This window comes from Oryctolagus cuniculus, chromosome 17 (assembly GCF_051225735.1).
Source record: "Oryctolagus cuniculus isolate XC-2025 breed Fujian yellow rabbit chromosome 17, ASM5122573v1, whole genome shotgun sequence".
In the NCBI taxonomy this organism is placed as follows: domain Eukaryota; kingdom Metazoa; phylum Chordata; class Mammalia; order Lagomorpha; family Leporidae; genus Oryctolagus; species Oryctolagus cuniculus.
This window is the reverse complement of record NC_142883.1, coordinates 43,422,358-43,445,513: the sequence shown is the minus strand read 5'-3', so window position 1 is coordinate 43,445,513 and position 23,156 is coordinate 43,422,358. Positions and strand designations below refer to the sequence as shown.

At 49.7% G+C, this 23,156-nt stretch overlaps 1 protein-coding gene and 1 non-coding gene across 4 annotated transcripts in view; one reads left to right on the top strand and one right to left on the bottom strand.

Annotated features, from left to right (window-relative positions):
- Positions 1–23,156, top strand: part of LOC100349181 (LYR motif-containing protein 9) — a 77,869-nt gene that overhangs the window by 37,313 nt on the left and 17,400 nt on the right. The window contains exon 5 of one of the 3 annotated variants that reach the window (XM_089317460.1): positions 15,841–16,201. The exons of the other annotated variants lie outside the window; for them this stretch is intronic. Coding sequence (XP_089173586.1) covers positions 15,841–16,009 — 169 coding nt within the window. The 3' untranslated portion in view covers positions 16,010–16,201. Of the gene's footprint in view, positions 1–15,840; positions 16,202–23,156 lie in introns of those variants that run through there. 3 annotated transcript variants of the gene reach the window in all.
- On the bottom strand, positions 19,439–19,571 carry LOC127484519 (small nucleolar RNA SNORA66). Its single transcript, XR_007911580.1, has one exon. It is a non-coding gene; the product is annotated as a small nucleolar RNA SNORA66 (small nucleolar RNA).

Here is a 23,156-nt window from a genome sequence, read left to right as displayed (position 1 = left end):
TTAATATCCAGCCCCTAACCCACCCTAAGCTTTGCCTGCTACACCTGGAGCTATGATAGGCCCACATGACAAAGGCCCCCACATCCCTCTGCATCCACAGCTTTGCTACTGGAATGGTCAACTCCCCAGAGACCATATAGGACACTCTGACATCCCATTTAGAAAATTGTCTCAGTAACATGTCTGCCCATTTACTTTGAGCATGGTTATTTTGTCAGGACTGTTTAATATGCATGAGTGTCTATATAAATTCATGCATTTTCCCCTGTGCTGCGTGAGCAGAAGGTGCACTAGGTATCAGGAGGCATAGACTCAGGTAGGGGCAGGATCATGACTGGAGAAACACCTATGAGGCAGTAATGTTCACAGATGCAGACAGAGCCAAGATTTGCCATGTGAAAGGACAGAAGTCTGCGCCACACTGACGTTTGTCCTTCCCAGTTCCAGCACCGTTCCGCTGCAGACCTGCGTTCGAATGGCGCCTGCAGTGAGTCACGGTGATCTTGCCAGCTCACGGGGCAGCTGCTTCCTTCACTGCTGTACGCAGAGCCTGGGGGGTCGTGAAACAGAGCAATGGTTCTCACACTGCAGCACCCAGGTCCTTACCTGGTGGGGGCAGCTACTGGCAGCCCAGATGGCTGGGCCCCTCACCCCCCGGAGTTTCTGATGCAGCCGGTGTGGGTGGGAAAGCGAAATAACACTGGGCATCTACAAGTATGCAAGTAGCTTCATTTCCTTTAATACAACACTCTCAAAGTAATTATTGATTCCTCATTTCATGGATGAGGAAATTGAAGCTCAAGGAAAATTCAATGATTGCCCCAGCATTTTCCTTTGAGGAGATGGTTAACCTGGGATTCAAATGCAAGCTTGTCCAACTCCAAAATCAATATTGTATTGGCTGCACCTGGCTGTCCACCAGCAGTGTTTGGCCATAGTAACTGCATCCACTTAGGGGTTTACTTTTGTTCTATTTCTTCCTATGTGATAGTTTTCTTCTTTAACTGTCTGGCTGTATTTTTCCTGTGTATTCTGTTGTACAGACAGAGTGCAGCCCACTGGTTTGGAAGAATTTATTTTGGCTCTCTAAGCCTCATTTTTCCTCATATGTAAGATGGGGAATGGTATTAGCCACTCTGGAGCATTGCCGTGAGAATTACAGACAATACTCATACATCTCATCTACCTGGCAATGCTGATAGAGGCAAGCAACACCCTACGGAGGCATCACTATTCAGTAGCCTTTGCACCTCTTCCTCACCTCCATCACCACTTTCAAATGAATCGGATGGGGGCACATGATGTGGCACAGTGGGTTAGGCTGCTGTGTGGCATGCCTGCATCCTATATCAGTTTGAGCCCCAGCTCCCAATCGAGCTCCCTGATATTGTACCTGGGAGGCCACAGATGATGCTTCTAGTGCTTGAGTTCTGGCCACCCGCGTGGGAGAGCCAATGGGTGTTCCTGGCTCCTGGCTTCAGCCTGGCCTAGCTTGGCCATTATGGCCACTGAACCAGTGGATGAAAGATTTCTCTGTCTTTCCCTCTCTCTGTGTCACTCTGCCTTTCAAATAAATAAATAAATCTTTAAAAAAAAAAGTGCATCAAATGATGTGTTCTCATCTTGTGTTAGTTACATTAACCACACCTACTCTGATCTTGTGTTTGAAGTTTCTTATCAGCATGTCTCCTGTTGGCACCTCATTATATTGGAGAGTGTTGTGACTATTACGTGAGATAACATGTGAGATGCACAGAGTCAGCCAGTCAACACCTACTGTGTGCTAGTCCTCGGGGTATATTTGTGAAGTGGAGTCCCTGCCCCAAAGGATCCCACATAATTATTCTTTAAAAAATATATATTTATTTTATTTGAAAGTCAAAGAGATGGAAATGGGGAGGGGGAGGAGAGATATCTCCCATCCACTTCACTCTCCAAATGCCTGTGACTGCCAGGGTTAGGCCAGGCCAAAGCTAGGATCCAGGAACTACATCCAGGTCTCCCATGTGGGTGACAGGGACCCAAGTACTTGAGCCATCCACCTGGTGCCTCCTGGGAAAGCAGGAAGCTGGAACTGGAAGCAGAGCCAGGACTCGAACCTAGGCCCTCTGATACAGGATGCAGGCGGCCCAAGTGACATCTTAACTGCTAGACCAAATGCTCACCTCTTAATTCTTGTTTTTGGAGGTGGCTGGGATCATATTTCTAACACTGTCATGTAGCCACTGCACTGTTTTGGTTTGCTGCTGGCTTCCATCACGCAATCTGGGAGCCAATGAGCAGGCTGGGGACTTGAAACCTTACAACTCCCAGCATCAGCAGTGAGCTGCCTTCCAGTGCTGACACTTCCAGTGCTACAGGTCTGGTGGGGCTTGCTGCAAGACAGCAGCAGAAGCTGGAGTTCCCAGCCTGCTTTTCATTCCAGCGTCTTCCACATCCCAGAACCCGAGCATCCGTGTTTGGCACCGAGCCTGAGAACTCAGAAATTAGTGACGCATTTCTCAGGGTCACCAATCACCTTCATGCTGCTGGAACCCGGGCTTGACCCTGAGTCCCCTGAGCCGACCCATCAGCAGCGTCGGCAGAGTTCCTTCACTGGGCTCCGGGGACACCCACTGTCCCAGCTTGTGGCTTCCTCCTCCTTTCTCTGAAAGGCAGGTGTCAGAGAGAGAGAGAGAGGGAGAGACAGAGAGAGAGAGAGAGAGAAATCTTCCATTTGCTGGTTCACTTCCCAAATGGCTGCAACAGCCAGGGAAGGCTGGGCCAGGCTGAAGCCAGGAGCCAGGGACTCTAAGAATATCTTCCCCATGGGTGGTGGGGGCCCAAGCACTTGGGCCATCTTCTATTGCTTTCCCTGGCATATTAGCAAGGAGCTGGATCAGAAGTAGAACAGCTAGAATGCAAACCTGTACTTGGATACGGGATGCTGGCGTTGCAAGTGGTGGCTTAACCTGCTGTACCACAATGCTGGCCCTTATGAGAGAGAGAGATATTAACTAGTTCAAGCTCAAATGCCTACAATAGCCAGGGCCAAGCCAGACTGCAGCCAGGACCTGGGAACTCAATCTGGGTCTTCTACATGGGTGTCAGGGACCCAATTCCTTGAGCCATCACCTGCTGCCTCCCAGGATGCTCATTAACAGGAAGTCAGAATGAGGAGTGGAGCTGGGCCTTGGACCCAGGCATTCCAGTATAGGACAAGGGCATCCCAAGTGGCATCCTGTCCCACATGGATTATTTTAATGGTGTCCTAAATGGTCTGCCAGCTTCAACCCTCCTTCCCCAGATAGTTTTCCCTTGACCACACAGTCAGAGTAATTTTTTTTTCCATTTACATTTTACTCATCTGGAAGATTAATTACTAGTGTCTTGTAGAAGCCTGACTTAATATTTTCTCCATATAATGACATATTTTTCCTAGCATTTTATACGAAATAATACATTGATGTATATATACCTTATGCCAAGTTCCCAAAAAACATTAGTCTACTTTTAATTCTTTATTTTGTCACATGGATTTGTTTTTCTATTCTTTTACTCACATCACATGGTCTTACATATATATTTGCTAAGTCAAATTTGAAAAAGTTCGAGAAATGTTCTATGACTAGCAATCCATGGGCATTTGTTAATCCCTGTATATTGTAGAATTAGCTCTAGGTAACTTCTTCCATTTTTGTAGTCTTGAAAGACCATGACTTTTTTTAAAAAAAGATTTTATTTATTTATTTGAGAGGTAGAGTGACAGAGAGGGAGAGACAGAGACAGAGAGAGGTCTTCCACCCCATGGTTCACTCCCCACATGGGCACAGTGGCTGAGGCTGAGCCAGGCCGAAGCCAGGAATCTGCAACTGCATCCGGGTCTCCTACATGGGTGCAGGGGCCCAAGGACTCGGGCCATTTCCTCTACTTCTTGACTCCTCTGTGGCGTTCGTGCCACTCAGACGTCCTCTAGGAGGAAGCTCCTCAGCCGTATCTTTCTTTTCTAGCAACTCCAGGAGAAAGACGATGCTTCCCCGCTACGTCTTCATCAGAGCTCCCAGTGGAGTTCTCACAGCCTATCCTGCCCTGTCCTGAGAGACACTCATCCAAAACAGCTGCTGGGACAGGAGTAGGGAAGCCTCTGCCAGCCACTCGGAGTCTTGCTCCAAATGACTCCGGATCAGCCCCGTATGACAGCACAGACCTCTAGTGAAGGAATAGTCCCATAAGGAAATACTGCAAGGCTATCACCAGGAGAGAAGAGATACAAAGCAAGCAAATCCTACAGAGGTTTGCTCCCCAGCTGTGAGAGTCCACCCCAGGGACTTACTTCTGTCCGACTCCTCCTAACAGAGTATCAGCTACCTGAGGGTAGGCTGTGTGCTTCATTATCTTTGCGCCTCAGGTCCTAGTGAAGTCCCATTACATTGTGGGCACTCAACAAACTTCCATTGTGTGAATGAATAAAAAGATGCCTACTTCGTTCTGTAATTCTGTAATGTGACACTTAGCATACTTTAGTGTTACTGGTTTTCAAATGATCTCTCTTGCCTGCGAGATTGTGAGCAACTTGAGAGAAGAGACCACACCTTATTTGTCTGGTTAGGTTCTTCAGTGCCAAGCACCTTGCCTGACACAGAGCTGATGATTGGAAAAGTACCTGTTGGGGGCGGCCTTGTGGTGCAGTGGCTTTAGTCGCTGTCCGTCACGTTGGCATCCCCTTAAAGTGCCAGTTTGAGTCCTGGCTACTCCGCTTCCTATCTGGTTCCTTGCTAATGTGGCTGGGAAAGCAGTGGAAAATGACCTGAGTCCTTGGGACCCTGCTACCTACATGGGAGACCCAGATGAGGCTTCTGGCTCTTGGCTTCAGACTGGCCCAGTGCTGGTCATTGCCACCATTTAGGGGAGTGAACCAGTGGATGGAAGATCTGTCTCTGTCTCTCCCTATCTCTCTGCATCTGTGCCTCTCAAATAAAAATAAATAAATCTTTAAAATAAAAAAGGGGACTGGCATTGTGGCCTAGCAGGTAAAGCCACTGCCTGTGACATTATCATCCTGTATGGACGCTGGTTTTTAGTCCCAGCTGTTCTACTTCTGATCCAGCTCCCTGCTGATAACTTGGGGGAAGCAATGGAAGATGGCCCAAGTGTTTGGGCCCCTGCCACCAAACTAGGAGACCTGGATGAAGCTCCTATCTCCTAGCTTCAGCCTGGCCAGTGCTGGCCATTGCAGCCATTTGGGGAGTGAACCAGCAGATGAAAGGTCTCTGTGCATGTCTTTCTCTCTGTGTGTAACTCTGATTTCAAAAGAAATAGATAAATCTTTTTAAAAAATAAACAAAGGAAAAGAAAAGCAGCTGTTGCAGCAGCGATTTTCTTAAAGCCCAGTGCCATAAGTTTATATACTTATTTTTAAAAATATCTTAGCAACTCTAACTAAGTATGTACTAGTCCTCTGGGGCAGGAAGAGAAATTGTGCTTCCGAATGGTTGAATGAGCCATGTTTTTCTAGCCAGTGAGTGGCAGAGTTGGGATGCGAACTAGTTTGTTAGTCTCTAAAACGCCCAACCCCAACAGTAGACCCCTCTTTACAGGAAGGGCCAGCACAGTGGGCAAGGAGGTGGGTAACTCTGATCGTACACCTGCCACAGAGGAATGCTGACCTCATTTCTGAGGCTGATGTCTTGGTTTGTCAAGTTACAATCTTAACAGGTCTCATGAAGTCACTGCTGCTTCTGTCATGGGCTAGGCAGGCAGCCAGGTAGGTCTGGTGAGCTGGAAGTCATGAGCCCTCACTTGTCAGTCAAAAGCATCCCCTTTCCCAGGATGCACCTGATTCATCTGGGACCTGGGGGGACGATGCCATAAAAATTTGGCTATTGAGCTCCAGGTAGAACTTACAGAGGCTCCATGTATCTCCCAGGGGGCTTCACGCCTGGAGAGGCACTGCCCCAACCTCGTACAGGAGGCCAACAACTGGGAGGGGGTCTCCCTCTCTCTGTGTTTCGCTACAGATCATGGCTGGAGGGACTGCTAGACACTTCTCTGTCTCCCCTCAGGTAATTATTTCAGCCCACTGCCCACTAATGACAGGTATTGCTCTATGTGCAGCCACCCATGCTCACGTGTGGGGCAACCCAGCTCATGTGTGCATGCATGTGTGCGCCTGTGTGTGTGTTCACTTCCTCACCTTTTGAATAGAACTTGCTATCACTTTGTGCACCTTATACATGTCTGCACTGTATCTTGCGAGGCAAGATCCTGGAGAAAAAAACATAAAAGCCCGTTACCCGCATGACTTCCTCTTCTTTCTACTTCAGATGCATCCTAGCGCTAACCACTACTCCACGGTGATCCTCTCCAAGCGAGTCAGAGCATGCGCTCCTTTGCTCAAAGTCCTCCAGGGGCTCCTTATCTCACTCGGAGAAAAGCCAGCACCCTAAAATACCCCATGGCCTCCATGACCTCTCACCCACCTAAAGAGTGCTTTCCCCTCTGCCCCCTCTGTTCCAGCCACAGGGGCTTCCCTGTTCCTTCTGGACTCTTCTAGCCCCATTCCCCCCACCCCCACCCCAGGGGCCATCTGGCATCTCCCCTCCCTTTCCCCCAGGAGAGCTGCATGGTTTTCTCCTTCACCAAGGTCTTGTTCTCTGTCGCCTGCTCACTGAGAACTCCCCTTGCCATCTCCTTACCGTTTGGGCTTTGTGGTCTTCCATAAACCCATCACTTCCTGAGTGTTGGTTTGATTCCTCATTCATTTCATTGTCACCTGACTCTTCCCTTGGACAGGAGCTGGAGGAATGCAGGGACTTTTGTCTGTTTTGCCCAAGTACCTTGCATATCACCTTAGCAAATATGTGTCCCTGACATAGAGTCTTAGCGTGTGCCCAGCCCTGTGCTGAGTGCCTTAGTGGTTCTATGGTTTCAGCCTCTAGCAACACCATGAAGTGAGCGCTGCCATCACTTTGTAGATCTGGCCCCAGAGACTTGGGCTCGATACTCTAAAGGCACATTGCTAAGAAAGCAGACAGGTCGGGTTCGAACCTGCTGGGCCTGTCCCCAGAGCCTGTGCACCTGACCTTTCGCTGCTGATCATTTAAGCCCCAGCCAGGAGTCTCTGCCTGCAGGTGACCCACGACCACCCCGTACCACTAGCACTTGGTCTCAGCCACAGCACTTGCTGCTATCCTTACACATCCTGGGTGCCTTGTTTGGGCTTATTTTCCCAGCCTGGCACACAGTAGGTACCTGGTGAATAAGGAGATGAGAGCTGCTGGGGTCTTCCTGGCACCTGAATTGATAAGAACCTCATGACCAACCAGCAAGGGGTGGTTGCTGCAGGGCTGGCCAGCAGGTCACATTTGTCCACCTTCATCCAAGATTTCTTTTTTTTTTTTTAGAGGCAGAGAAGGAAAGCAAGAGTGGGCTCCCATCCGCTGCATTGGCAGGGGCCTGAGCCAGGAACTCAATCCAGCTCTGCCACGTGGGAGACAGGAACCCAATCATTTGCCCCATCACTGCTGCCTCCCAGGGTCTGCACTGGCAGGAATCTGGAGTCAGGAACACAGCCAGCAATGGAACCCAGGCACTGTGATGTAGAAAGCTGGTATCTTTTTTTTTTTTTTTTTTTTTTTTTTTTTTTTTTTTTTTTAGACAGGCAGAGTGGACAGTGAGAGAGAGACAGAGAGAAAGGTCTTCCTTTACCGTTGGTTCACCCTCCAATGGCCGCCGCGGCCGGCACATCGCACTAATCCGAAGCCAGGAGCCAAGACTTCTCCTGGTCTCCCATGTGGGTGCAGGGCCCAAGGACTTGGGCCATCTTGTACTGCTTTCCCAGGCCACAGCAGAGAGCTGGCCTGGAAGAGGGGCAACCAGGACAGAATCCGGCGCCCCGACCGGGACTAGAACCCGGTGTGCCGGCGCCGCAGGCGGAGGATTAGCCTATTGAGCCGCAGCGCCGGCCTGTTTTGTTTTTAATACATTGAAGAGAAGCAGTTGGAAGGGAAGGTTTTTGCTACTATCCACTGGGGTACCGTGGATGATACAGCTGTGCTTCATTGCCCTTTCTGGTTTAACTGAGCAAAAACCTGTTATAGCTTATTTGGCACACTTCTATGTCCTTGTTTAAAATCACATTGAAAGAAGATGCTCTTGGGGGCTGGCATTGTGGCACAGTGGGTTAAGCTGCCACCTGTGATGCCGGCATCCCATATGGGCACCAGTTCGAGTCCCAGCTGCTCTACGTCTGATCCAGCTTCCTGTTAATGCACCTGGGAAAGCAGCAGACAATGGCCCAAGAGGTTGGGCCTCTGTCACCCATGTTGGGGACCAGGATGGAGTTCTAGGCTCTTGGCCTTAGCCTGACCCAGCCTCGGCTATTGTACCCATTTGGGGAGTGAACCAGTGGATAAAAGTTCATTCTCTCTCTATCTCTGTAATTCTCTTTCAAATAAATAAATCTTTTTTGAAGATGCTTTTGTCTACAGCGATTGAAGGTGCAATGACACCTGTGGGCTCCCCACAACAATGCTGGTGACAACATGGGTATAGACAGCTGTGGGAGAGCCTGGACTAGGTGAGGGACTTGCCCCGGATCTTGCTACTTTGTTTGCTCTCAGACGTACATGTCATTCCTGTAATTTAGCTGCCTGTGTTAAGGGGAGTACACCTGCCCAGCAGTGAAGATGCCCAGATCCTTTGTCAGAGTTCCTGGGTTCCATGCCCAGCCCTGGTGCCTGATTTCAGTTTCCTGCTAATGCAGACCCTCTGAGGTAGCAGTGACGGTTCAAGTAGTTGGGTTCCTGCCACCGGTGTGGGACCTGAACTGAGTTCCCATCACCAGGATGAAGGCATCTTCCCTTCCCTTTTTTTGGCTGAGGAGGGCTGGCTGTGTTGTAGATTACCCGTGACCAGCGAATAACAATGTTTGCCTGGGAGCCTCAGGAGCCTGGAAAAAGGGGAAGACTTGGGAAGGCCAGCCTCACCCCCGCAGAGCGGGAAGTCTGCAGCCATCACCTGCAGGCACCTGAGCGCCCTTATCAGGGCACCTCCCGGGCCATCCTCGGCGCCTGAAAAACCTGCTTAATTTCTAACCTCCACCTGCTGCTAGGCCTTCCCTTTAAAAACCTTTGTTGCTGGCTTGTTGGAGGGAAGGAGCACGTTTTGGATCCAGAGGCCTCTCCCCAAGACTGCCGGCTTGAAACAAGCTCTTTCCTCTCACCAGCTCTGGTCTCTGGTGAATTGGCTGTCCAGCAGCCGGCAACAAGGCCTGGATGCTTTTGTCTGGTACCATCTCCGTCTCCTGGCGTTAGCCCGGTCCTGGCCATTTATTTCAGACATTCAGAGAGTGAACCAACAAGTGGAAACTTTCTGCCTTTCTCTCTCTAATAAATGAATAATGAAAAAAAGCATTTAGGGATGGGATGGATAAGATTCCAGTTAACTGAGGGTTCTCACTGAGTGAGTCTGTTTTGTAAGTGGCAAAGCCCTAAGACATCTTGGGAAATGCACCGGGAGTTACTTATCTCACACACCAGCAGCAGTTAGCCCTAATGTGCCCAAGCCTCAGCTCAGTGCAAACGCTGCAGCTGTTCTCTGCTACTTTGTTGTCTGCCGACTATTCTAATAAGCAGACCGCCTTTAATTCCCAGGGCTTGCTTCCTTTGTCCTACTGAGATTAGAGCAACTACTTGGAGCAGTTTGGCTAGCAGATAAGCATTTGGATGTGTGTGGGTGTGTGAAGCTCCTCCGTGAGAGCAGAAAGATTGCTTTAAGCCACTGCACCTGCCTGCCTCCCGGCTGGGAGGCAAACTGCCATCCCTTCAAACAAAGGAGTTAAGAGAACACAGGCCAAGAACCGAGCCCCACTCAGAAACTGCTCCTTCGTGTGGAGCAGTAGCTGTTAGTAGGCCTTGGCAGCAGCAGCCACTCAATTCTATGGTTTTCCTTCTATGTCCAAAATGTGTTTGTTGGGAGGGTTTCCCACTCCTCTTGATTCAAGGTGCTTCTAGAGCTGCTCCCTTCTGCAGGAGCAGCCTTCTGTAAGCCTGGCTTTTCCCCGGAGGCTGGCAGAGGACAGCGGAGCAGCCGCTGGTGCATGGCGGGAACCGGTGGTGATTGGGCAGCATCCTGGGCACGTCACACCCACCAAGCAGCAAGTGGGGCTCTGCACCAGGCGCTTCTCCGTGTGTTTCCTCTTCTTCCGGAGAGGGATGGAGGAGATCCTTGGAGAGAGGCGTGTGCGCGTGGGTAGGTATCACCAACGGAAAGGCCACTCAGTTCTATTTTAAGCAGCATGATTGGAGATGAACCCCAAAGTCAGATTTAATGAATTCATTTTGTTTTCTTTTTTGTAGAAGGACATGAGGGGTTTTATAATTTCGAGTACCGTGAAAATGAAGAATTGTGACAGAGTGAGAAATCCTCTTACCAGGGACCTGGATAAGGTTGGGGTGTGAAATTTGGCTCTGTGCTTCCCACACTGGAGGCAAAAGGTGGGCCCTCGAGTGTCAGTACATGATTTAAGAGAAGCGGCCACAGCGGCCACTTTACTTTGAGGAGGGTCTTTGGAGCGGACCCTCACCTGGCGTCACGTTGCTGGAAGACCAGATTTCACGGAGCCTTACCTGAGAGGCCCGGGGTGGCTTGCCCAGAGATGTCTCCCACTGTGGTATGGCAGAGTGGAAATGGCTCCGGTCTTACCGTGGTGTCAGTGAAAACGTGAACCAGGCCTGTCCCTTCTGAGCAAGCAGTCAGTTTACAGTTAAGCTCCTGCACCCCCACCTCAGGCCATGTCACGTTTATTTCTACCTTTGGTTCGGGGATGCTCATAAAGACTTCCAGGAAGATGCGTACCACAAACAAGTCAGCAGTGCGAGTCCCCAAGCCCCCTCCCTGGCCACCACCTCCCACTGATTGCGCAACACTGTGTTTACTCCCCGCTGACGCTTCCAGAGAGAAAGTGAAACTGCCAGGCGCGTCTGGGCCGAGGTCCATGCATAGGGCAGCACTGGCCTCACAGGCTCAGCAGGGCTTTCCGGCTGGAAACTCCAGCATTGCCACCTGCTGTGTGGTGGGGAGCAGCCAGGCCTGGCACCTGTGTGAAGAGTGGCCCCTGCCCGAAAGCGAGCATCCTGGGCCTGAGTTTGCTTTCCCTCTAGAGTCTACACACGGGCGGACCCCCAGGCCCCATGCCTAGCTTTGCTTATAGAAGCAACTTCTCTGATCCACAGCTGCAGGAGGATTCAGTTAGCTGGGTTTCCTGCCTCCTCTCATCTGGTCCTTCTTTGCAGTCAGCTGCAAAAATCTGTGCTACCGTGGCCCACGGAGAAGGTTCAGCACCTTAGTGACCCCTGTCCTGTAGGTCAGGCCCAGGGACCTTCTGCTTGTCTGGGCAGGTGGCCAGTGAGTCTCACAGGGAGGGGCACAGACTGAAACGCGGACGTCCCATCTGCTGCCTCCAGCCTTCTTGATGAGAACATTTTTCCACTTGGAGGACAGCCTGGCCGTGGCTCCCATCCAGGGCTGTGCCCTTCGGAGGGGAGGGCCCAGGTTCCTTACTAGGGTGCCCCGTAAGTGACAGTGGCCACACGGAGCCGTCGCCTCTCAAGAACGGTGTGCTGTTTTATTGTGACCAGAAGGGCAAGAGTTGATTTCGAGAGGCAGGGGCTGGGGCTGTCCCCCTGCTGCCAATGTCAAGTGCGATGACTGGAAGTGAGCTCCCCACTTCTCCGGTTGATTAAACCAGTGCATTTTGAGACACCCTGTGCGATTCTGAGCGCCGCGGCCGCGGGGTTTTCCCCTGCCTGGGTGAGACCAGTGATTCACCTCTCGGGCTACTTTCCGTTCTTGGTTTCAGTTCTAAGTATTGACTTTGCTATAGAAAAAGATACTTCTGGGAAATGGGCGTAACTGAGTTGAGCCACTTCCACGGGAGCTGAATGTCCCTGCTGGGATCCTCCAGGCTCGTGGGAGGCCCAAGGAGTAATATTAGTAAAAATAGCAGCATGTCTCCTTGTAGAGTGCCACCGTGCTCCCGCCTCTGTGCCAGAGCCTTTCCCGACACTTACTCCTTTGGTGCTCCTGAAAGCTCTGTGAGGTGGGCAGCATTGCTACAATTGGGGAATGGAGAAGTTTAGTAACTTGACCAAGGTCAGACAGCGGTGAGGCTGTGAGAACGCCAGCTTCAGTATTCTCTTTCCCATAGTTTTGTCTAGTCAAGGTCCCTTGAGATTCCAGGTGAATTTTCAGATTTCTCTGTTTCTGCAAAAGCCTTCACTTGAGATACTGACGGGATAGCAGGCCTGAAGGTCGCTTTGTGTACCACTGACATCCTAACAGGAGGAAGCCCCCCAATCCATGAGCACGGGATGTCTTTGCTCTTGCTGGTGTCTTCGTTCATTTTTTCTGCACTGTGTTGGTGCTCTTCCGTGTGTAGGTCCTTCTCCTCCTTGGCTAAGGTTATTCCTTCTGGTGCTTTTGTCAGTGGAATTGTTTTCTTAATTTCCTTTTCAGATTGTTCATTGTTAGTGCACGGAAATGCAACTGGCTTTTGTGTGCCGTTCGTATCCTGGAACTTTATTGAATTTGCGTACTAGTTCCAACTGTGTGTGTGATCCTTAGGGTTGTCTACATATACAAGCATGTCATTTATGAACAGTCATAATTTTACCTCTTCCTTTCCAATTCACATGCCTCTTATTTGTTTTTCTTGCCTAATTGCTCTGGTTAGGACTTCCAATAAAATCCTTTTGATATGCTGCTGTATTCAGTTGCCTTCTTTTCCATTTTTGGGAAGCCTTTGAGAAGAATTTATGTTCATCAGCCCTTAAATGTTAGATGCAGTTCACCAGTGAGGCCATCAGGTCCTGGGCTTTTCTTTGTTGAGAGTTTTTTGATTACTGATTCAATATATTTACTAAAATTATAAGTCAATTTAGATTTTCTATATTTTTATAATGCAATCTTGGTAGGGTATCTGCATCTAGGAATTTCTCCACTTCTTTAAGGTTATCCAATTTGTTGGTATATCGTTGCTTATAATACTTTTATAATTATTTTTGTTTCTCTAAAATCTTCCATTTCTTTCTTTTAGAGTAGAGTTACAGACAGACAGAGGTAGAGACAGAGAGAGAGGTCTCTCTGCTGGGTCACTCCCCAAATGGCAGCAATGGCTGGAGATGGGCTGATCTGAAGCCAGGAGCCAGGAGCGTCTTCTGGGTCTCCCACATGGGTGCAAGGGCCTAAGCACTTGGGCCATCTTTCGCTGCTTTCTCAGGCCCTTAGCAGGGAGCTGAATCTGAAGTGGAGCAGCTGGGACTTGGACCAGAGCCTGTATCAGATGCACCGCAGGTGGAGGTTCAGCCAGCTCTACCACAGCGCTGGCCCCTCTTCCGTTTCTGATTTTAGTTGTTTGAGTGTCCTCTCTTTCTAGTTGATCTAAATTGTCTCTGGATTTTCTAAAGGGTCTCTGGATTTGACTATTCTAGGAATCTCACATAACTGGGATCATACAGAATTTGTCCTTTTATGTCTGGATTATTTCACTTACCATTTTTCCAGGTTCATCATATTGTGGTATGATCCCCCCAAATTCTGCATTTATCTGACACTTAGATATGCAGAAGAGATCTTGAGCATTTTCAAGTTATTTTTAAAAAATTATGAAAGTGAAGAACAGCATAGGTAACTGACTTACTAGAGGTCATGAGCTAGTAGAAGCAGAGCCAGGGCTAGAGCCAGGGCTAGGTCTTTGAGGTGTTAATTCTTGTTTCTTCACCAGGAAAAATGGTGATAATAATATCTGCCTCACCAGGTATTGTGATCCTTGTGGCCCCCACAGGGCATTCACCAGATGAATGTGGTGGTGGTGGTGGTGGTGGTGGGGGGGGGTGATGAAGAATCAGGAAGGTGAGGAAGGGTTAGGCTTGTGGTCTCCTGCCCAGCCTGGGGGCATTTCAGACCAGCAACACAGGTGGCCTTGTTTGGTGCAACTCTTTTCCTGCTTGGTAATCTTGAAAAGACAAGTGTGTGTGAGGGGTAAACAATGGGAAGCCCCTTCCCACTAAACTCCAGGGAAAGGCACCCCTGCATTTTGTTGGTCAACACCAGGCAGAGGAGGCCAAGCCAGGAGCCCTGGCATCACAGCAGGGCCCTTGGGAGACGCACCTTCCACCTGTCACACATGCAGAGTGGCTTCACCTGGCCCCAACAGTTGTACTCAAGTCCAGGGGTGAGCTGTCACTCCTTTGCTGGATGCTGCTGACTTACAAAACAAAACACCAAGACCCCCAAGTTCTTCCCTTTCTTGGGATAAAAGCCGAGCCCTCCTGCTCTCTTTCCCCCACGTGTTCTGCCTGCGAAATGGCGCAGTGTAGGCTCACTCTCTCCTTCACTCAGCAGGCCATTCCATGTTGTGGGGCACCACTGGGACCCCCACAGGGACCCCTGGCTGCATCAGCACCCTCTGGTGCAATTCTTCACTTTCCCTGCAATGCTTAGCCAGTGCTTGGGAGGTTGAAGGGAGGAATTAATAAATGAATGAATGATGTGGCATCCATCTACCCATGACCTTGGTCATCTTCTTTGGACATGGTCCAGTGTTCCAGTGTCCTCAAAATGTGGTTTCCTGAATTGGATGCAAGGTTCCACAAGTCTGAGCCATCCAGGGTCCAAGGGTTGTCACCTCCAGTCCATAGGACGCTCTGCTTCTGTCTGTATGGCTAAGAGCTGTGTCAGTTTTTTTAGACAGAGCTTTCTGTTCCACTGTTGACTCATCTGGGCTCAGGATCAACACAAAAAGGAAAGAAACTAGGCCCAATGACTTTTTTTAAAAAAGATATTATCTTTTTTGAGAGATAGAGTTACAGACAGAGAGAGGGACAGAGAGAGAGGTCTTCCATCCGCTGGTTCACTCCCCAAATGGCTGTAACGGCCAGAGTTGGGCTGATCCGAAGCCAGGATCCAGGAGCTTCATCCAGGTCTCCCACGTGGGCGCAGGGGCCCAAGCACTTGGGCCGTTTCTACTGTTTTCCCAGGCCACAGCAGAGAGCTGGATCAGAAGAGGAGCAGCCGGGACTCAAACCTGTGCCCATATGAGATGCCGGTGCCACAGGCAGAGGCTTGGCCCACTATGCCACAGTGCTGGCCTCCCAATGATATTTTAAAATGTTTATTGTCATTTCCCTGATATGGCTACAAAAGGGAAAGATTAACATTTTTAAAAAACTATTTAAACTTTATTTGAAAGGCAGAGAGAGAGAGAGACAGATCTTCCATCCACTGGTTCACTTCTCCAGTACCTGAGAAGCTGGGGCTGGGCCAGGCTGAAGCCAGGAGCCCAGAATGCAGCCGAGGTCTCCCACATGGGTGGCAGAGACCCAGCTACCATGAGCCATCACCTGCCTCCCAAGGTCTGTGTCACCAGGAAGCTGGAAATGGGAGCAGAGCCAGGACTCGAACCCAGGCCTCCCAAATGGGGTATGTGCCTCCCAACCCAGTGTCTTCGCTGCTATGCCAAATGCCTGTTCCCATCTCTTATTCTTGGCTCAGACCACTGGCTAGGACCTCGAGGTCACCTGGTAAGCTGTTGAGTACAATTGATAGGAGTAGACATTTCTGTTCTGGATTCAAATTCAAAAGAGACGTGTTCAATATTTTACTGTGAGACCTGAGCCTGGATCAAGGTGTAACTATTTTTAATTAGGCCTCCATCTTGTAACGTGGGCCTGACCAGGCCCTGAACTCTGAGCCAGAAGCTCCTAAAAGTAAATAAATGAACCCCCCTTGTGATAAACTCTCCTAGCAACCGCCAATTAACAGATAACAGAGAAATACCTAGAGTTCCTGGTGTCTTCGCAGGGCAGATGAGGTGACTGATAGCTACCCGAGACCCTGCAGTTTGGCACGTACACCCCAGCAGCTCGGACCCTATGCTTCGGCCAATCAATTCAAAAGGCGTCAACCCCAAAGCCATCCAACCACCTTTAGTAGGTCCGTTCCCGACACTGGATGCACTAATCAATTCTAAGAGATGTCCTTTGAATTTCCCGCGGGTGAGATGATTTGCTAAATGGTACCATGATGTATAGAATGTCTCTGAAAACCCTATAAAAACCCTGTTAACTGAAGGGTCGGGGCTCTCGATTCAGACCTGCTGCGTTGGTGTTGATTGAGAGACCAGGCCCAGACCTGCAATAAAACTCTCGTGTGCTTTACAGCGGTATTGGCTCCTTGGTGGTCTTTGGGGACGACTGAACTGGGCATAACATTACCATCAGAGTGGATGTTAGCAATAGGCATTTTGTTGACCTTAGCAGATGAGGAAGCTCCGTGGGCCTCCACAGACAGGGAGGTCGCTGTGACCTGGGCAGGGCACCTTCCTTCCCGGCCTGGACACTAGGGGCCCTCAGGGTAGCCTCCATTTGCATCTCTGACCCTGGCCTCTTCCTAACGCAGTAGTTGGCAGACTTCTTTCATTTCTGATTTCTGAGCCTGCTGTTATAGCTTCACATTTTGAATAATAAATGTATCTCATTAGTTTTGGTCCAGAATTCATATACTATTGAATTTATTTTTATCCTGTATTGAAAAGTCATTTTAATTTTTCCTTTTATTAAGTTACTTTGATGTGCGCATGCCTGACATACTACCATCAATATAAAATGAATTTCTGGACTTGTCGGCTCCAAACACATGATTTTTCTGAGTTCATCATATGTGTTACAGTGCAATTTATTGAAACATTCTTTTTTGATTTTTGGTTCTTTCCAAGTTTTCCTTTGCTGTTATATATCATGCTACAGCAAGCACCATTATACATAAATACAAATCTTTGCAAATTCCTGGATAAAAGCTGTGAACATTTCAGAGACCTTGATGCATGTTTCTAAATTATTTCCAGAAAAGTTATAATTTTAATCTATTCAAACCATAGGAGATGAGAGTGTTTCATCAGATCTTTTGCTAATGTATTATTTTTTTTAAAAATTTTTCATCAATTTAATAAGTGAAAAATGGCATCCTGTTTAATTTATATTTCCCTTTTACTAGTGATCTAAATTTTTTAATGTATCGACCAATAAGTAGATTATAATTTATGAATAAATCTGTTTATATCCTTTAGCAAAAAAAAAAGTTTTTGGTTGATATTGTGATAAAAAGTATCAACAAAATGCCCACAAAACCCAAATGTCCATCAAAACATTTACACAGCAATGAAAAAGAATGAGTGAGTGCTCTGTCAGTGACATGATGCCTCTGATGGGTGAAACAGTGACCTCAGAGAGCCAAACAGTGTTATCAGGGGAGCTCCGCCCTGTAGTGAACTCTGCCAGCATCCCCAGGGGGAGTGCTGGTTGGGGTCCTGGCTGCTCTGCTTCCGACCCAGCTCCCAGCTCCCTGGGAAAGCTGCAGAGAATGGCCCAAGTCCCTGGGCCCTTGCCACCCACGTGGGAAACCCAGAAGCAGCTCCTGGCTCCTAGCTTCAGCCTGGCCCAGCCCTGGCTGTTTTGGCCATCTGGGGAGTGAACCAGCAGATGGAAGACCTCCCTTTCTCTCTCTCCATCTCTGTCACTCTGCCTTTCAAATAAGTAAGTCAGGCTTTTTCATGAAGCCCTTTGAGCAGCATGCATGCAGCTAATACACTTTAATACAAAATCTAGAGCTGTGCTTTAATGGAACTCTCAGACTTCCCTGTGCTTTGCCTGGAACCATCGTGTTTCTGTTACTAGCGGCTGTTGCCATCAGCTGGCCCGCCTGCCCCTCCAGTTCATCGATGACAGGTTTTGTCCAGTGTCCTTTCTGAGATGCAGTCACACTACATCCATGCGAGTGCACCTCAAACGTTTTTTCTTTTTGCCCATCTCCTATACAATGATTTCTAATGTAAAGACTATCTTTAGTACTAAATCAGTTGTGATCCAAAGGCATTTAAAATGTATATTTTTATTTTTAGTTTTTTTGAAACTTCCATCTTCCATCTGTTGATTCACTCTCCAAATGCTCCCAACAGCCAGGGCTGGGCCAGGCTAAAGCCAGGAGTCTGGACCTCAATCCAAGTCTCCTATGTGGGTGGCAGAGACCCAGAAATTTGAGCCATCACCTGTTGCCTCCCAGTGTCTGCATTAGCAGGAAGCTAGAATTGTGAATGGAACCATGGCTTCCAGTATGGCATGTGTGCATCCTAAGCAGTGTCTTTTTGTTTACTTTTTTTTTAAGATTAATTTTTTATTTATTTGAAAGGCAGTGTTAGCAAGGAGGACACACACACACACAGAGATCTTTGATCCACTGGCTCATTCTCCAAATGGCTGCAATGGCCAGTGCTGGGCCAGGCTGAAGCCAGGAGCCAGAAGCTTCTTCTGAGTCTCTCATTTGGGTGGCAGGGGCCCAAGGACTCTGGCCATCCTCCCCTGCCTTCCCAGGTACATTAGCAGGAAGCTGGATGGGAAGTGGAGTAGCAAGGTCTTGAATGGCGCCCATATGGGATGTCGGCACTGCAGTTGGCAGCTTTATCTGCTGTGCCACAGAGCCGGCCCCATAATGATTATTTTTTACAGTTTTAAAAATATCTCTATCAGTCAAGAGATTTGGTGAGTTTTGTTTTCTATTAAAATCGCAGGATTTGGACTATGCTTTTGTAAACTCCTTCCAGAAATCCTGGTAGCTGCTAGGGGTGCCCAGCTGATGAGTTGGAGAGTCACCCATCCCAGATGGTCCCCTCTGGAGAAAGGGGACAAGAGCAGCTGCAGGCCACTTGTTGGTGAGTTTGTATGGGTCCCTAGAGATTAGGGCCGTGTAGGTCGTCTAATCAGTGATGAGTCGTGGGTTTTTCCAGGGTTGGGCACTGAGCTTCCTGGGGGTGAGATCCCCACCCGCTCCAGTGACGTCACAAATGGGTAAAACCCCATCTGACTTTTATTAACTTTGGCAAATTCCCTACATATATATCTTTTTTTTTTTTTTTTTTTGACAGGCAGAGTGGACAGTGAGAGAGAGAGACAGAGAGAAAGGTCTTCCTTTGCCGTTGGTTCACCCTCCAATGGCCGCCGCGGCCGGCGCGCTGCGGCCGGCACACCGCGCTGATCCGATGGCAGGAGCCAGGTGCTTCTCCTGGTCTCCCATGGGGTGCAGGGCCCAAGGACTTGGGCCATTCTCCACTGCACTCCCAGGCCACATTAGAGAGCTGGCCTGGAAGAGGGGCAACCAGGACAGAATCCGGCGCCCCGACCGGGACTAGAACCCGGTGTGCCGGCGCCGCAAGGCGGAGGATTAGCCTAGTGAGCCGCAGCGCCGGCCTCTACATATATATCTTTTTTATCCAGTTTAGACTTGGCTGCCTGCTGTTTGCAATGGTGAGCCTTCTAAGTATCACAGATAGAAAACTAAGCGTGAGAAATCCTCGAGCGGCAAGCAGTTCAGAGACACAGACATTTAACTTCTTTTTTTTTTTTTTTTCCTCCGTCCTGGGATAGAATGGGCTCCCTCAGCAGCCTCTGAGGCTCAGACATTTCTATCACCACAATTACTTTAGCAAACCTGTCTCCCTTCGCTTCTGCCACATCACACAGAGCCAGTGATGGGGTCTGCACATTTCATCTGAAATCAACCAAGTGAAGTGGATGCTTACTCTGTGCCTAATAAAGGGAGCGATGGAGATTCTGAGAAAACAAAGGCCTTGCCATTGCTGGGGGGTGGGGACGGATTTGAACTCAGATCTCAGTCTTTTCCTCAGATTCTTCCCAAGATCCGTCACCTCCACCCTCACCACCACGCCCCAGTGTGTTTTACACTCCAATTCTCTTTGGTGGAAACTGGCATGAAAACAGATGTTGGATAGTTCCACCTTCTCCTAATCGGGTTTGCCCCGTAACATCCTGTAACAGTCCCAGAGCCACTTTGCACATAGCCCTAATGTTCCCCTGGGTGTGAAAAGTCTTGCATGGAAAAAACCGTGGGATGGCCCAGGATGTGGGAGAGGTGCCCGCTCTTAGTCACAGGTGTGCTTGGCTCTTCAAGGGCTCTGACAAACCCTGTGGGCAATAGCTTAACCTAACCCTACGCTAACGCTAACTTCACTCACCACTCGGTGCTCACTCAGCCCTGATTTGGAGGAACGCTTATCAGCATTTTGGTGAGCAACTGAAAGTTGGAACAGAGTTTAGGAAACACTGATGGAATAGAGCAAACCCTGGGCTTGGCTTCAGAGACACAGGGGGTCTAATTATCTAAGTGCCAGGATAGCAGGGTAAACCACACCAGCAGTCTCTTCCTGCCTCACAGGATGTTACTCAAATTCAAACAAGACACAAGGGCTTGACTGGCTAACAGCTGCTGCCTGCCTGTTCCCTGCCGAACCACTGTGGACATCCATGCTCTTAATTCTCACCACAAGCCTGCGCCGTAGATTCCATCCTTGGGTATGGGAAACGATGCTCCTTACGGTGCTGTGGTCTCCAGGTGGAAAAGCCGGCCTGGGCCCCAGGTGGCCTTGGGCCTGGAGCCTTGACCACTGCCCAGGCCTGCCTCTCTCTGCTCTTGGCACTCCGACAGCAAGCAGAAGCCCTTGGTGTGATTTCCAACCATGTACGCCTTCGGCACTTGAATCTTCTTGTTTCAACCCTGGCCACTAAAGGCCAGAGATAGTTACAGAACGCCTGCACTGCTGGCACAGTAACACACTGGCACATCACAGTGTCCCATCCAGGGAGTAGGCGTGGCTTCAGGACATCCCTCCCGCCGAGTGGGTGCAGCGATGGAGGAGGGAGCCCGGCCAGGTGAACAGCCGTGGCCCGCGGAGAATCTGGGGCCCAGGCTTCCTTCGTGCTCTGGGAGGGCTCTCACCTCTCAGCTGGCTTCTCAAGAACCAGGCTCAGCTGACTACGCTCTGCTGCCTCCTTCCCTCTCTCTTGTCCGTTCTACCTGCCTCGATTTAAAACAGATACTTTAATATTTTAAAGATTTATTTTAAGAGCAGAACAACAGAGAGAGAGAGAGAGAGAGAGAGAGAGAGAGAAAATCTTCCATCTGCTGGTTCACTCCTCAAATGGTCCTGATGGCCAGGGCTGGGCCAGGCTGAAGCCAGGAGTCTGGAACTCCACCTGGGTCTCCCACGTGGGTGCAGGGGCCCAGACGTTCGGGCAACCTCTTCCGCCTTTGCAGGTGCATTAGCAGGGAGCTGGACCAAAAGGGGAGCAGCTGGGACTGGAACCAGTGTCCCAAGATGGGATGCCGGCCTAGCAAGCAGTGGCTTAACCTGCGGACTCCTATCTTTAATATTTTTAGTAGATAAAGTTTATACCGGATCTGCTAATGTGGCTGGAAAAGCAGTAGAAGATGGTTCCAGTGCCTGAGGCTGTGCCACCCATGTGGGAGACCTGGATGGAGTTCCTGGCTCCTGGCTTTGGAACAGGCCCAGCTCTGGCTATTGCAGCTATTTGAGCAGATGGAAGATCTCTCTCTGTCTCTCCCTCTCTCTCTCTCTGTAACTCTGTATTTGCTTTTCAAATAAAATAAATCTTAAAAAAGTTTCTGGGAGCTGGCGCCGTGGCGAGGTAGGTTAATCCTCCACCTGCAGTGCCGGCATCCCGTATGGGTGCCAGTTCTAGTCCCGGCTGCTCCTCTTCCAATCCAGCTCTCTGCTGTGGCCTGGGAAAGCAGTAGAAATGGCCCAAGTGCTTGGACCCCTGCACCCGCATGGGAGACCAGGAAGAAGCTCCTGGCTCCTGGCTCCTGGCTTCGGATCGGCGCAGCTCTAGTCGTTGTGGCCATTTGGCGAGTGAACCAACGGAAGGAAGACCTTTCTCTCTGTCTCTCCCTCTCATTGTCTGTAATTCTCTCTCTCAAATAAATAAATAAAATCTTTTTAAAAAATGTTTCTGTAGGGCAAAAAAATGTCAAACAGTATTGAAGTAGAGAATAAAAATGGTCTCACTCCCAACCCTGACCAGTTTCCCTCCCTAGAGCCGATCACTACTGTAGTGTTCTGTGTTGTGTCTTCCGAGATGTTTCATGCTTAGGGGCGTATACTGATGTGTCACCCATCCACTGCTTTCTTTCAAGTCTCAGAATATGCATACACCTTGTTTGCTTTTGTAAAAATGTATTTGAGAAACAGCTCTCATCCTCTGGTTTACCCCTCACCCTCCGCAATGGCTAGAACTATGCTGGGTGGAGCTGGTAGCTGATAACTCAGTTCTGGGTCCCCCACATTGGAGGCGGGAACCCAGCTGCTCGAGCTGTCCCTGCTGCCTCCCGAGGTCCTCATTAGCTAGAAGCTGGAATCAGGAACTGAACCCACATTCTCCAATGTCAGCCATGGAACCCTCCCCAGCGTCTCAGTAGACCCGACAGCCACGTCAATGTCTCTGATGCAGGCCATCTCCGGCTCTTTCGGCCGCATTTCCTTTCTCATCCAGAACAATTCCGCGTGCTGGCTTCCCCGCTGCATCCTCATGTGCACTGCCTCAGCTGCGTGGCAGTTTATGGAGCGCAGTCCTGGATTAACCTGCATCAGAATCCCTTGTGGGACTGGTTGGCTCTGCACTTTCTGGAGTCCAGCCAGGACTTGGAAGAACTAGAACTTGGGGCAAGCGAGTCCAGGACCTGGCGGTGTTGCCAGCTAGCTCCCAGCAGACGCCCAGTGTGCTGAGGCTTGAGCAGCACGGGCAGGGAGCCAGGTTGACGGGGTCACGTGGTGTTACACATGCTGTCCTGTGGATGGGTAGGGATGCCACCACTGCGAGGCGTTCTACTCAGGACTATGATGTGGCTGCACTGATACTGAGTCCAGTCTCTGGCCAAAGGAGAAAGCAGCTCCCCCTGCTTTGCACGCAGGGCCTTGCCTAGAGGCCAGCATTCTCTTTCCCTTTGGAACACTGAGGGAAAGTTCCAGGCAATGACGTGCACAAGACCTGGTTGTGCAGCTCGCTGGAGGGTCGCTAGATCACACAACCGTGGGCCTTCAAAGTAAGGCACACGGGCTCCTCTGTGCCCCGCCTCCCCCTCCCTGACTCTCGGCTCTGCCACCATCGGCTCCTTCTCTCTGCTTCTGGAATGGTATAAGGGAAGGTGTGTGCGGTGGACTCTGGTGTTTGGCCTCTCTTGCTCAGTGTCACGTCTGTGAATCCACCAGGTTTCTGCATGTCCAGGCTGAGCTTCCCTAAGTCAAAAATCAG